The 15,886-nt window shown below is 40.2% G+C and overlaps 1 protein-coding gene across 1 annotated transcript in view; it reads right to left on the reverse strand.

Moving 5' to 3' along the window:
* The window catches only part of LOC140303456 (potassium voltage-gated channel subfamily B member 1-like), a 35,066-nt gene extending 20,075 nt beyond the window's left edge, over window positions 1-14,991 (reverse strand). Inside the window, exons 1-2 of the mRNA XM_072382222.1 lie at window positions 14,750-14,991; window positions 13,256-13,913 (exon numbers count right to left, since the gene is read on the reverse strand). Of these exons, the coding sequence (XP_072238323.1) occupies window positions 13,256-13,810 (555 nt within the window). The 5' untranslated portion in view covers window positions 13,811-13,913; window positions 14,750-14,991. The remainder of the gene's footprint in view (window positions 1-13,255; window positions 13,914-14,749) is intronic.
* Between the last annotated feature and the right edge of the window lie 895 nt (window positions 14,992-15,886).

Here is a 15,886-nt window from a genome sequence, read left to right on the forward strand (position 1 = left end):
TATTCATGCAAATGATGCTTGCTTGATTAATTAGCTGATAAAGTCCACTTGCATTTACCGTACTACTGCATCTGTCTCCAAATATACATTATAATGCTGCCAGTGCACAGAAGGTTCAACTGGTATACCGCTGAAGTCTTATAACTGAGGGAGATTGGGCTAAAATCAATTAATCTATTCACCCATCAACCAGCCAGTCACGTCAACAGTTCTCAACACTACGATCCTTGGAGTGAGCTAAATGGGACACTCCCACAGTGAGACTACCCAAACTCTACCAGTTGAGTCTGTGTTTTTGTCCTCAGAGAGCTGCATCAGGAACCACAAATGTCTTAATGTAACAACAAGAGGGTCAAGTTCCCCACAGTTCACCAACGCTTTCAATTTAATTCCCTCTAAGAGTGCAATGCCACACAGAATGAAGTGGCCAGTCAGCAAATTATACAATTATGATTTTATTGATGCATATTGTATGACTGTGACCATGATATGAAACAGAATACTGTATATAACAACAGATTAGAAGAGTAAAGTATGTAGAACACTATTAAATGACTGTTTATCTTCCATAATTCCCAAACTTTCGATATGTGAACCATATTTCCTTTCTCTTTTTTCTTTCCTTTCTCTATTCCTATTCCTGTTTCCTTTCCTTGGCCCACTTCATGCTGCATGTATGTCTCTGTGGCCTATATCTAGCACCAGGCCAAGGAAAGGTGATGTACCTGTGACTAGTGTCTGGTGGAGGAGGGAGCGACAGAAATTAGAGCAGCCAGCAAAGACTGAGGAAAACAGAGACTGCTGACTAGAGATTAGTGGGATAGTAACTAAAAACTCACAAGCGTCACAGGTTCTCTGTGAACATTTAAGTGCAAACGGATGCGTTGGATCTTTCCTGGATCATTTTAATGAGAAACACCATCGTGTCAGTATTTCATTATGCTGAGTGGCCATAGGATCTCGAGTGGGCTACTTGAAGAGGTATAGAGCTTTCAGCCATTCCCAACGAATTCCCTCTGTTGTGTCATCATCCGGGCAATCAGTCATGTCCCACTAAGGTGATCTGAAACTCGTATGACTTGTCTTCAATACTTTGCTACCCACAGTGCTACTCTTGACTGTAATTACAACAAATGAACACCAGTTCCTCTTCAGTCAGCACACCACAGATGTCTCACATAATTACCATCAATATTATCATAGTCATACCATAGGGATGTGGCCTTAATCCTCACATAACGCTGAAGTCTAAGCATTCTAAACAGACTTTTGCTCACTAATCAGTGTGGTTTGACTGTCAGACCTGGCGGTGCATTTGTTGTCATATTTGCCACACTGGATGACAACTCTACTTTAAGACCTGAAGGATAGACTACACAGTTGACAGACAGGAAAGTCAGTCATTATATTTTTTTTCAAATAGAAATAAAAACAGTCACATTTCATTTGGGAAATCAATGAGTCAGGGCCTCTATTGCTTTATAACCTCCTCTTACCAATTGCTTTTTGGTACATTAAAGAGATTTCTTTGGAAAATTAAAAGTACAAACAAGCCCTTGTATTTCTGGATGCAGTCTACCATTGGCTAATCTTCATTTAAAGAATAATTCAGTGTCTTTGAAAATATGCTTGTTCATTTTCCTGGAAAGAGCCAGGTGAATAAGATAAATATTACTTTGACCTCTTTCTAGCTAGCCGGTGGAGAGAAGTTACTAGCGACAGTTAAAAAACAGTCCCCCATGTAACTGCTGTAACTTCAACCTAGCAACTTTGTGGATTTTTGGTTGGATCACATAGAGGTGCAACCATACATTTTCACATGCTGCTGACTGAGAGAAAAACTTACTTGACTGGTCAGCCAGCCAAGTTCTGGATTCTCCATTAGCTGCTGCTCTTTCAAAATGATGAGATGATGAGACAAATTAATCTGCATCCATACAAAATCCGGCCAAGTGGCACCTTCTTACAGGATTGTGCAGGGATTTTTAGCTCACTGCTGTGTCGTTGTGATAACCACCCCTCTCTTCATTCTCTTTCATCAATTCTATTTTCTATGTAGTTTATTGTTAGCTTTTTATATAACTTGTTATATCTTCATTTGTAAGTCGCTTTGGATAAAAGCGTCTGCTAAATACATAAACATAAACATAAACAATTCAATTGATCAAATTATCAATTCTATTGAAATGGTCTTTTTTTTACTTCGAAGTGTTGACAGTGGTGGAACTGGTAAAACTGAATCAAACACAGCTGTCGTAATTCCCTCCCAGTGTGTGATTTCAGACTGTAGGCAAACATATTCACAGAAAATCCTGCTGTCAGTGTCTGGGATTTCTCATTATAGACAGCTTTGTAAGATGTTGTCCACTCTTGCCAAGTGACAATAAACAGTGCAGACGTGTACATGGCTTTCATCTGATCTTGGTGTGGATGAAGTTTGGGAAGAGCCAGGCTTGCACTTCCCCCTTGATTCCAGGTAAAGCAAAGATAACCAGTGTATAGACATGAGAAAATGTATCACTTTTCTTATCTAATTGTTGATAAGCGTACAAATACATTCATTTTGTAACCATGTCTTTAAGTCTGAAAAAATTACACTGGAAAAAGAAGAACAGCAGATGTGTGTGTGTTTGTATTTCTTTCTTCAACTTCACCAATCTGTACAATCTAATGTGATGGAGCTTCCACCTGTATGGAGGAGAACCAAGAACACTGTATTACCACCTCTCGACCACCTTCCAATCTCACTACACTATCACACCAATCAGTTGAAAGGCAGTCAGTCTTACTCTAAATCTGTCTTTCTCATTCACTCCCACACACTTCTTCTTTCCCACTCCCTCTGTATGAGAAATCACCTCTAATGGACCTTCTGCTGATTTAGAAACAAAACACACTTGTGTATCTGGCACTTTGCAGATGGGAAATTAGAAGACTGTCATACAGCTTGATGTAGTCCAATGAAAAGGTTCCAGCCTGTAACAAACAATCAACTAAATTACGACATCAATGTGTCTATTTAAAGATGTGTGTGTGTACAAATTGGAGTATGCATGTGTGTTTATGTGTGTGTGTACATGCATATGACAGCGTATTTATTTATAAAAGTCCCTTGGGAGTGGAATGCCATTATCGTGTTAAGATAGAAAAAAACCTGCTGGGGCTGTGCTGGATGTCACACAATGGTGGTTTCATCACATAGGCTGTACCTCATTAAGTTGAGCAGCACTCTGGATCATTTTAACAAAAGCATCTTTTGTGCCTTGTCCTTCTATGTGTCATTGTGAAAACCACTTAAAAACAGCACAGATTCTTTAGGGAAAATACATCAGGCTCACAGATTTCCGTTGAATTACTGCAGGTTTTTCATTCACAGGCAGGTTTTTTTTTTTTTTTTTATGAAAAGTCGGTCATTATTGAAGACCTGTGTTTGAATGAGTTCTTCTGTGTGAAAGGGAGTGGGAGGATGCATTGATCCAGAAATCGAACTGAATTCTTCACGGCACTTTCTGCCTTAATGGAGCACCTTAGTTCTGGGAACACACACTCAATCCTAATGCAGCAACTGCTCCTTTGAAGTCCACGCAGCTAAGCGGAGAGTTGAGGAGATCAACAAACACACCGAAAAACAAGCAAAGCAAAGACTACTCTAGCCGTCATTAGAAGAGGAGCCTCTGGGAAAGCCTCTCACCTCACTCCCACTATAATCCACCTGGCCTACAGTGCTGAATTATTCCTATAAACTACACAAATACGTCCCATTGAGGCCCATTGTGGAGGCGAGATAACCTCGATCTCCTCATCTAACAGAGGATCCATTGTGCATTATATTTTCAAATCACACAACTGGATTTAAAGCTTTGGGCTTGGTACCTAAGAGGACATGGCTCATTTTGAAAAGTAGCTGTACTACAGAGACAATAGGTGTTGGGATTGAAACGTGTTTGAACTTTGTTCTCATTGGGTTTGTTAAAAATCAGAAACAACTGAGAGAGTCTGGAAAGTTTTGAGTATAACATGTGCAGTGCAGTGTTTCTCTATTCTGCTTCTCTGTCACGGAGATAACACACTGCAAATGAAGCTTTGTTTACTGCGCTTTCATGTTTCAATGTGTGACCAGCAGCTATCGCAAGGTGACATCACCACCTCGCATCTGTAACTTGACGCTTTCTTTAATTCCGGCTGTCTACCATGGCAGGAGTGATGCCCCGCACTGAGAGCCTGTAGGTGATCTTGTGTTAATTGAAGCCACTGTTAACTATTCGTTCTCGGAGCTTCCAGGTGTTGGGTTCTGTATCAAGTTCAGGTAATTACTGTTAGTCTGGAAACTGAAGTGTGCACCTGCCTTCAGATATGAGGAACTTACAGTAGTGCAAAGGCTGTAATGCTTTTAATGCAGGAAAATGTTTCTTAACCTACACTTCTATTGTTTTTTTTCCCAGTATAGTCTTTATTGTAAAAATAGCTACACACATCTGACACAACAACATTACTTATTCTTTGTCACTTCCTTTTAACACGACACATCTTGTAATTTACAGGGACACACAACAATAAGCTAATGGACCTAAAGGGAAGAAGATTGAATATGTGCGCTGAACCATGTCTACCATTGGTATCATGTGACCAGCCCCATTTCAAATTCGAGTAGACACGGTGACAACCATTACTGCACACTGCTCGTCAGTTAACCATTACAGTGGTAAAAATGATGACAATATTTTTTGTGTCGATTGTCTTTCCTCTAGATTAAACCATGCTTAGTCATGAGGAAGCAGCTTTTTGTTCATGAATCAACAGACAATTGAGAGATCAAATAAAAGAGAGCTGCTCTGCTTTCACAAATTATGACACTGAAGTCCATCTCTAAGACTTAGCAACCTCTAGAAATAATTTCCCCCTCAACCATTTCAAATAAACAGAAGCTACCTGCTTATAGAAGGACTGACTTTTACAGGAGTTTAAAGTACAATGTTTAGAAAAGACCTTGTCATCTAGCCAAACAAAGAGCTGAGCTTCTCAACTTGTAATGCTACTGTAGCATTTTTCCACTATGGGCCTAGCTACTGAGTTACCAAGGTTGAGGTACACATGAACAAGGTGACTATAGTTAAGAATACATGAGCAATCTTTTTGTTGTGTCGTTGCCTGCTGATGACAGCTAGGCTAAAGTATGAGTAGCACTTAAAAGTCTGAAAGTTTGAAGATGGACTCCATCCACAGAAAATATATCCGCTGTCAACTAAATTCAGATCCATCATTCAGTCATGCAGCTGAAAACTGACCTTTTCAATCTCAGCCTGCTTAGTGAGCAGTGAAAACCTCAGCATGACTTGCGGCTTTACCTCAAGAGCATACAGTGGTTTTGGTTTATGAAGTCTCACTCTCTGGAAAGTTGTGCTTTACTCTGTGGGTGACCACTAAGCCCCAGACCACTCTATATCCTCCCGAGTGATGTTCTCTCGCTGACAAGCTCATCTGAATGTCTCTGCACATCTGCAGCCATGGCTGCAGCGGTGTGTGAGGAATAAAGGCAAAGACAGATAAGAAAAATACAGCATGGATTTTGTAGGTCTGTCAAACAGAGATATCACGTGGTAAGAATGTGCAGTGTGCATGTTGCCTCTGCTGGCTTGTATGACAAGTTAATGTAGCGTATAACATTACCTCTCCGAGGAAACCGACAATGAAAAGTTTCCGGAGGAAAACGTCACCTACTTTTTTCCTGAGAAATGTGCCAAACTGGAACCCGAAAGCTCATCAATAAGGAATGTTCTACAGTTAAATCTCAACAGTATTCGGTAGTAGTCAACGTAATGCGGGACTTTTGAGAGAACATCATTATTTCCAGGAATGTACTCAAATCTTTACCATCAACAGCTGAGCATCTTGGTAATCTGAGAATTACTTTTGGAAAAAGTTTACTTTTGCCTGTTCCATTATATTTTCGCTAATATAACATATGGCAGTATGGTGGTATTATAGCTTGGGCTGTATTTCTAGTAAGCAGGAACTTTCTGGCCACTTGGGCCTTTCTATTTGGAGCATGTTTGTTCTGTGTGGGTTCTCTTCAGTCGCTCTGACTTCCTCCTGCAGTCCAAAGACATTCAAGTTTTGTTAGTTAACTGACCAGAGACGTGAGTGTGAGTCTATGCAATCTCTGTGATATAGACTAGGTGACCTATCCAGAGTGTACTCTCCCTTTCACCCAATGTCAACTGATAAAGCCTGTCACCAGGATAAAGCGGTTACACTATAATCAATGGATTAATAATTATTATGTTTATCATTATTAGCAGTAGCTGATGTAATACTAGCAGCATCAAAGGGATTTTAATCAATGATAATTACTAGATAGAGATTATGAATACAACTAAAGATCACTAAATTGAGATGAAAACATAAATTGCTGACAAAACCATGATCAGAAATGTACAAGAATGCAGTAATTAACTGTATATTTATATTTTGGTACATTCTGCAAATAAATAAAAAGCTGTGACAACTACAATACAATACAATTCCAGGAGAAAAGAACATATGATAAATTAACAATGAGAAGGTTCATCCTGTACACTGCCACGCAGGTCATGAAAGGAAACCATCTCCATTATTCAGCCATATGCATCATTTGTATATATACATCGTACTATTACAATAATGTTTAAAGCAGTGCGCTGGGTGGCTTAATGGGTTGAGTGGGTTCCCCAATGTACAGAGGCTATAAATCCTCATCGCAGTAGGTCCAGATTCCAGTCCTGGGCCTGGGGCCTGCATGTCTTCCCCCTCTCCCTCTGCCCACTGTCAGTAAATACCAAAAAAAACATTAATGTTTAAAGCAAAAACCTAAACTTTCATGACAAAATTAATTTTCAAATAAGGGGTGATGGAGTGCTTCTTAAGTTTCCAAGACAAACAGTTATGTAGACGCCCACTGAAACAGAACAACATGCTTCTGTTGACCTGATGAATACAAGTTTTCTGGTAATTCTCCTTTTAGCTCTGCATTTCCTCTCCACCAACTTTTTAGGGAAATTGTTTGGCTTTTAGCAGCTAAATGCCCATCTGTGATTGTTTGTGTGTGTTTCTCAGTTGTTTAGAACAACTCTTCTACAGTAGAAAAGCTTTTTAGAGCCTTTCCACTGAAGACAGCAGGATGTGGCTTTGACCGCTGATGAGCAATAAGTGTGAAGCAGTTATTAAGCTTTCACACACACACATACTGATCTGATGCATTGGTAATACAGTGCAAGACATGTATGACAGAGACGAAGGAGCTTTGAAATTAATGCATAATCTTATCACTCCTGTCCTCCCAGAGCTCCAGTTCTGGTGTCTCCCGTGTCATTACTTCAAATGGAGAATGTGTATAACCCTCCCTTAATTCATAGTGACTCAACTCAGGATGGTTAAACAGGCATGAAAATATTTTTTTCATCAAAATGTTATTTTCATTGTTTAGTATTTGTACATGTCTTCTAGGAGCTAAATCTGTAAACCAATGTACCGCCACACAGGGGAAATTAAATAATGTATCGCCAGTCTGTGCATTGGATAATTTGTGTAGACACATAATCAGTCAAACATGAACGAGGTCCAGTGGTGGGAGACAGTTGCCGGCAGGCAAACTGAGCATGCTGTCCACATTAGTAACACTGCAACTCCATCAAAAAAGTTATTTAGAGACCACAAGAATTGAGTCATGCTCTTTCAAACCATCTTCATGGGTAATAGGAAAACACATGGACTTATGAACAGCACATTTCTCCAAGTTTTTAACTTCGTCACAGCAGAAACCAGTAATAGTTTACAGGAGGAAATAAACTTTAGCATTAATGCACTGTGGAAGTTGCAATATTAGTCTTTGAAGTCCACAAGAGATAATTTAGGCTTAGTAGATAAGAAGCATACGGAGCACCGTCTGACCACAACACAAACAATTTAATCCTTATCTCTGCCGCTCAGATTTTCTCTATAGATTAACGGCCACTCTGATGGGAAGCCACTTCCTGAATTTCCATTCATGTCTTTCTGCACGCTGATCAAAGGAGTGTTTTAAATCGATAATGCTAATTTTTCTTTGTTTAGAGCTCAGCTTCGTTAGTGTCTGTGTGGTTGCCATTGCACAAAAGTGATTTCTGTCAAACAAGAAGAAGAAGAAGAAGAAGAAGAAGGATGAGGTGGCTTTAGTGTCCCAACTTTTCCCTGTGTCTAAAACTAGCAAAACTACAAGAAACAGTAAGTGATGTGTGCTTGCTGATATCAGTGAAAAGTTGAAGTATTGAAAAGGTTATCAAAGGAATTTTCAATGAGCTTTCTGCAAGCATGAATTCAACTATTACCTCAATGGATTTAGATTAATAAAACAAAGTTATTTGTGTACTTCTTTCTTTCTTTAATTAGATTTTGTCCAATGATGTGACTACAGCTTGTCATGGACTGGAAAAATGAGAGGAAGGAATAAAACAGTGGAAAGCAGAAAGAGGCAGAAGGGATGATGTGAGAGAAAGGATGGGAAAATAAACAGGGAGACTCTAAATCTCTCTGTCATTGTACCAAACCCTACTTGGGACTCTGTGTTAGCCCACATGGTGATATACGGCACTATAATCATTCTGGCAGCTGGGAACTGTGTGCCATAAATTTATGGCTATTCAAAGCTCACCTTAGCAGAGGAAATGCCGTAACCCGGCAACAAATCTTGTAAACAACTGATAAAATACATCCCGTCTGATTCCAAGCACGTTGGTCCAGAGGCAGAGACAGAAAGAAACACATCAAGATGGAGGAAGCAATCCTCTCCCTCGCACAGGGTCAATGCTGAAAATATCGATAAAATCATAGTAACTGTATAGTCATATCTCCTCTGATCTTCCTGCACTCTTTGTGACTCTCTACAAGAGGTCAGCATGCTTGTCTACACCACCATCAGCACGCAGTAATCCTTGGAAGTCACATGCCCTTGACCCTATCAAATGTCAGCCCACTAAACATCACCACATTTAATGTTTTTCATCCTTTTTCACAAAAACTCCTCCGCCAAGACAGATGGAGAGAATGTGTGGCAGGTAACATAACTCATTAGATCACTCCACTCTGACACCGCAACAAGGCATGGCTGAACACACACAGTGACCTCAGACTTTTGTTTACGGTGAAGCCAGCTGGGCATAACTGATGTGTGGTAAGAAGTGCTGTTAAGTGCCTCCAGTCATGATCGCCCATGGCTCACTGGGACGAGAAGTTTGCATGCAATTACTGGGTTTTTGCTGCCCAGTATGCACTTCTGGTCAAAAGTGTGAGAGTTAAGACAGTATCGAAAGGCTTTTAAGCGACAGGAATTTATATTCCCAGAGTGGGCAAGTGTTAAGTGAAAACTCAGTCAGAATGACTGTTTTACCTCTTAATCAAACCGCAGCACTCAGAACCAGCTCTTATTCTGTCAGCAAATTAAATCAACATAAACTTATAAATCTTATAATAAATTAACAATGAGATAACAACATAAATCTTACGTAAAACATAAGATCCACTCTGTATTCTATAGTTAAAAACTTACTATGAAAAAAACCCTGTGAATCATACCTCAGCCCCTCTGAGACTGTACTGAAGCAGAGAAACAGAGGCATGCTGGGACATGCCGTGTCATGTGATCTGGTTTCATTCAGAATCACTCACCCTTTCATAACCCTGGCCCATGCTAATGTAAAAATGTCACATTTGACATCCATTCAGTCCAAACTGTTCTGCCTCAGCTCAACCACAGCTAAACTTGTATTGATGAAACAATTACCTGCAAGTTTCCCCAGTTCATGGTAATATGGAGATTCAAGAGAGTGTGAAACTATTCAGTAACACTCCCACACATTGTGCTCTTTGTTGCTGCTTTGTTCTGAAAAATGACTTGTCTGGGAGAGAGCGCTGGAGCCTGTGTGTATTTTGGGAAGGTTATAACCTCCAAAGGCCCAGAATGAAAACATCTGGGGTTAAAGGTATTGTGCATCTCACCTTCTGTCTGGCATTGAGCTAAGCAAAAGATTTTCAGCAGCACTGAAAAATAAGTGAGGCACAATATTTATCTGGGAACTAAACATTTCACAGATGCAACTCAGCATGCAACTTAGCTTCAGAAACAAACTGAATCTCAACATGTCAATTTCACTGTTCCCTGTCTCATATGAAAAAAAGCACCTGTTTCCCTCCCCCTTCTCTCATGTAGAAGTTTCTCAACCTCCTAAATGAACACAGGGTGCACCGTGTACAGCTCCTGTGTGCTCATCTGAGGATAAGAGTGTGCATGCCAGTACTGCAAGAGCACAAAAAGACACAAATATGTTTTTCCAGTTCTGTAATAGTGTGTAAATAAATTCAAGCCGAGTGGCACATCCACAGCAGAGATGAGCCAATGTTCAAATTTAAAGTTATGAAATAACCGAAAGTGACAGAATGAAAGGGAAATTATGCTTGCTAGGATGTAGACTGTGCAAATCTAAAAAAGAGCAAACTGTCAGTGTCATGAGCCTGTCATGAATTTGCACCGAAAATATAATTACATAAAAATATTAATGATATTTTGTTATGCTCCTAATCTCTCCTTTGTAGTTCCAAGTCATTTGAGCTCAATGAGCAGCAGTAGAGATGAGCAAATATTTACATTAGAACACAAATATTTGCTCATCATGTTGATTTTTAATAGTAGGAAACAGCAAATTAAGGGTTATGTTAAAATATGGATTACAGTGGTAGTAATTTAAAAAAAAGGGAAGAATCCCAAAGGATATAATATGGTATAAAAAAAACTAACGAACAAAAAAAAAAAACTACTACATGCAAAGCTGAGGCTCACCAGAGGCTGCAAACTGAAGCAGTACTCACTAATCACATTGACAAATAATTAAGTTGGTTTGTTCATTTGTTAGTTCAAATCAAACATTTGTCAAGTTTTTTTAATTAGCTCACTATATAACGTTTTTATTTCAGGTACTTTTGCTGTTTATTAATTTAAGTGAAATCAACTTGACCCATTTGAAATGTTTGGATAGAAAGAAGATAAAAAGAAGTGAAATAAAAACTGTTTTTGGTAATGACCACTAAGAAAAAAAATCAGGAACATACCAATGTTAAAAACATGCTTCTTAAAAACAGAAGAAGTTAACCTGAGTGATCAAATCATTTCAGCTGACTCAGCACAATCAGCAACAACCGTCTCGTAGTTATCAATAAAACTCACCTGATACAAAACAACCTAATCTATTGAATATGGAAAGAACAGGGTTTTTATTTATTCTCTTATCTCATTGTGTGGAGACTGCGACTATTTCAGGGCTCTTATACTCCCACACTAGGAGAAGACCTCTAAATCACTAATCAAATAATATTTTCCAATCATTAAAAGCAATGCATCAGCTGAAGCTTCTTCAGTCTGTTTACAGGATTTTATGTGTGCCCTAAAAGACATGAAATCATATATGGAAGATAGAAGCAGTTTTACAGATTGCCTGTAGAGGCTGCATTGTCATGACTAGACAGTGTGCTTACATACGCATTACACGTTGTTTTTAGTGGTCATTAAAGTAACAAGGTTTCTGACTGTAAGTGCACAGTTGAGTCTATCTTTAATAAAAACAGTAATCTAAATCTTGTATTTACCAGCAGAAAAGCACAACAACTTTGACGAGGCGTTTACATGCCACAGTATGCTGGTTTCTACAGGAGCATAGCCAGGCCGCTCAAAAGCAGAATTAAAAGTTTAAATGAAAAGGAATTAAACACATAGTCACAACCAGTGTGCATGTACACACAATCATAATGAAACAGTAAAAGTCCGTTTTTACTTTGCTTGTTAATCTAACATTCTTGTTTCTTTGCTGGCAGGCATTCAGCCTTGATAGCACAATAACGAAGTTCAAGGTATCTGCTGTAATGATGCATTTCTTAACGCAAAGTTTGTGGATGTTCAAGAAAATAATTAAAAGCTTCAGTAACTCAGGGTCAGATATAGAGCAGGGTTTTTAAATAGACGAGTTGCATAAATTATGCAGGAACTCCTGTTCAAAGAGGTGTTTGAATTTTTCTTTGAGTAATGATTTGACCATCACGACTTATGTTCCTGTAGCACTTAGCATGCTGTTCCGCACAGGTGGTGTTTTCAGACCCCATCCTCATTACAAAGCTACACTATTTTACTGTGATGTAATAAGCTACAATGACTGTAAACAAAACAAATAAAATAGTGTCTATACTTCAGATATTGTTTCATATTTCACACATGCCAATAGTTATTGAACATTTTGAGTGAATATTGGCCCTGTCCCATCTTTAATTAGTTAGCTCTCCAAAAAGTTAGTTTAACATGATGGCACTTATTGGTCCGGCAAAGGAAAGTTCTCTTGTTCTTGGATTGTGAGCTATGAGCCTGTTAACGAGCTGGATGATTGAATACTGGATTGGTAATGAGGCAGAGGTGGCAAATGAAGCCAAGAGCCCTGCCTGGGAGGGGAGGGAGGGTGTTATGTGAAGGTCTAAAAATAAATATTTTGCACAGGAAGGTTTCCCACAATGCTAACAACTCTAACAGCAAGTGAACAGGCTCATTCCACCCTCGTTGTTGCCACAGAAAACAAACGTTCATTAATTACATCCACATATTGGCAAGCTGACTGAAACTAATAAAGCAAAACAAAAAGGGCTGTCATGTTTTTCACCTACAAAAAGCACCTGGAACAGAAGGTTTTAATACAGCAGAGATTTTTCTCTTCCCCTTTGGAAATTACACCAAGTTAATTTCATATTATCGATTAGAGAAGATGAGCCAAAGTAGTTTTGAATGTCATGCTGTTCATTGCTGACTGGCGAAACAAGTCACGCTTTGCAGATGGCTTTGCTCTTCTCTGAGTACATCAGCAGCTTTCTCTCATGATTTCTCCCCCTGTCCAGCCATTGGAAGTGATAGATTAAAAGCACCTGTTCAGGTTAAAAGAGACATCAGATCAAGCCAACCTGCAAGAGAGGTTTATGCTGGCCTCTGGATGTTATCATGCTCACTGTGGGTTGTTGTTGCTTTTATTTCTCGAGCTATTTTCTAATTCTAAAGACTCTTAGTCTGGATCCAAAAATGGAGACGTCATTATTTAAAACTTCAATTATAGAGGTCTCCTGGCTGCATGCCCATGTTGCCATTTCTCAGATTACCCACCACCTTCACTTGATCTGCCTTAGCAATGTGACACAAGTGAAAGGCCGATTAAGACATTACCTTAGCAGCAAATGATGAGCTTGGCTTCTCCAAGAGGTCCCAGAGTTTCTTCCTCTTTTCGGAGCAGCATGTGGTTGTAAACTCCTCTCCTTCCCTGTCCCTCATGTTCTCCGCCTCTCTTTTGAGCTCTTCGTTCATCTGCTCCTTCTTCTGGTGATACCTGGCCTGGCAGCAGGACTCCAAATAGATCTCGTCGATGCCCCAGAAGTCCAGCTCTTGGCTGAACGAGAGGGCGCACATTTCCTCCATCATGTGCAACTTGCCTGTGCGGTAGAAGTTCAGAATGGAGGTGAAGGCGCCGGGGTGTCTGTCGAAAAAGTACTCGTTGTTATCCAAGCTGTAATCGTCGCATATCTCCATTATAGAATCATGGGTGTTGCAATCCTTCAGTTTGCCCAGTCTTGTACGGGGCAGCCTGTCCAGCGTCCTCCAAAGGACCTCGTGGAGAAGCCCTCCAACGTTCAGTCTCACTCGGCGGGAATGGGTTTTGCACCGGATGATGTCTATGGTTTCCGGTGGAAGCGTGGTGGTCAAGCGAGGCCCAGTTTTGATCATCTTCGCTCAAGTCAGTCAAACACTTGAAAAGACGTAGTCCAGTAAATTAAGAAGACATGGTCCTGAAGATGACCGCATCAGGGCCCACCGTCGTTTCTTGTTTCTAAAACAAAATAAAGAAGAGGGAAATGATTCGGGGGCTGCTGAGCGGCACCGCCGGTGTCCTACAGTAGCAATGTCAGGTGGTTTATCCACTCATCAGAGAACCAAATAGATATTTTAATCAGCTTTAAGAGGCACAGCCGCTATTCTTGCTGACACGGGTGGCGGTGGGGGGGTTGACAGCCGGGCCAATGATAAACTGGACTCTGCTTGTAAGCGCTGTCCGGTGCTGAAATGCCCGATCTATCACTCCGCCGGTGTGTCGCTGTCCACCGTGCTGAAAGGTGTCGGTTCGAGTGGGACGGCGATCAATTTCTCCCAAAAGTTGTCGTGTTCTGGGCTGTTATGTGAATGCGTCGCTAAGCTGTTCTCTAGAGTGGTATTAAGCTGGACTAATACTGGCACCGATTACCAACTTTGATTAACAGCCCATAACACACCATGAGAGCAGTCTTAGGACATAACACAGCCGTAGACAGTCTTTGTAAGTTAATTGTAATGTTACGCCCCACACGGACGCTTACATGATCGGAGCTTTTTTTTTTGGCCTTCAAAATAGTAATAAGTGTACCGATAGGCTTTATGAAGTTTATTTTTGTTGCGTCTAACATGCGCATATCTGAGTCACGCATCAGAAATTCATTTTTAGGTGGGGGGTGGGGGGCATTTAAATTGATATGCAGTCTAATTTTCGTGGAAGCCAACTACGCAAAATACACACCGGACTCAACATCACTAACTGAAAGCAAATGGGCTACAGAGCAATAACGCTTACAATAATAAGACCTGAAGATGAACTATGTTTAAATACAGTACAAGAACAAATACAATACATACGTGTCTTCCTTATATTCCGATTCAACTCATGGGTAAACGTCAGCAACATCTCAAGAGTAAGTGCGCTACAACTTGTTAAGCCTGTCAATGTCTCCGACGCTCTGTTGGGAGCTGATGGAAGCATCCTGAGCTACACACATACATGGTGAACATTTTTGGGTTAGACAGGTATTAAAGTGTCCAGTCTGCTCGCTCCATCACTCCTGGTGAGAATCAACAAGTAAATTCCTGATCTTAGACGGGAATACTCTCGGTGTTTCGCCTCTACCTGCTCACAGTGTCACTGCCGGCGCCTGTGACTGTGGACGGGATTCATCCGGGGCTGATTTCACTCAGGCTCCTCCAGCGGCTCAGCCTGTGTGAAAGTTAACCCTTACAGAGCCGGCGAGTCACATCTCACTGCATCTAAACTGCATTCCTACTTTTTTCATCAGGATTCCCATTCATCTCGGCTATAGACGGACCAGACATTAACTCAGTTGTTACAGATTAAATCAAACACACAATATGTCCATTGAAAGGATCCACAGATGACTAGTAGTGTATAAATAGCAGACGTGCTTGTAAGCACTTTGGGATTTTTTTATAGTGATCCTAAAAATCCCTGAGAGCTCTCCACCTGTTGAAATACATTATCTTAAAGGAGGAGAGTTCAAGGTCAACTTTATTCTTCTCAGTGTAGCTGGACTGGCTTCATTTCATGGTGGTCAGCAGTAAAGAAAAAGCAAGTTAATAAACTTCACAAAAGTAATGAAAACAAATACACTGAGGTCAAACATGTAGGGCATTGAGGTATAATTCATTGCATGAAAGCCCATTATGTATCTTATTAAGTGACTGAAGTTAAAACATGAGCATCTGCTTTGTAGTACTTTGTCTGTGATAGATGTTCTCTCTTGCAAGTAAGAATTCAACTGCTTTTTAACAACAAGTAAACATATGCTTTCCACTCTGACTCACTCTCCAAACAGTGAGAATGTGTCAGTGTAACAGATGTGTGACTGGCTTCGTTTACAGTACAGGCTGTCCTCCTATTACACTCACCCTCCGTTTTTTACATAAAGAACCCATAGCTTCTTGGAGCTAAAACAGTGAGCACTAGCTCAATTCCTTTGTCTCATGTCAGTAATATCTACA

This window comes from Leuresthes tenuis, unplaced genomic scaffold (genome assembly GCF_036924035.1).
Source record: "Leuresthes tenuis unplaced genomic scaffold, fLeuTen1.0.hap1 SCAF_3, whole genome shotgun sequence".
NCBI classification, from domain to species: Eukaryota; Metazoa; Chordata; class Actinopteri; order Atheriniformes; family Atherinopsidae; genus Leuresthes; species Leuresthes tenuis.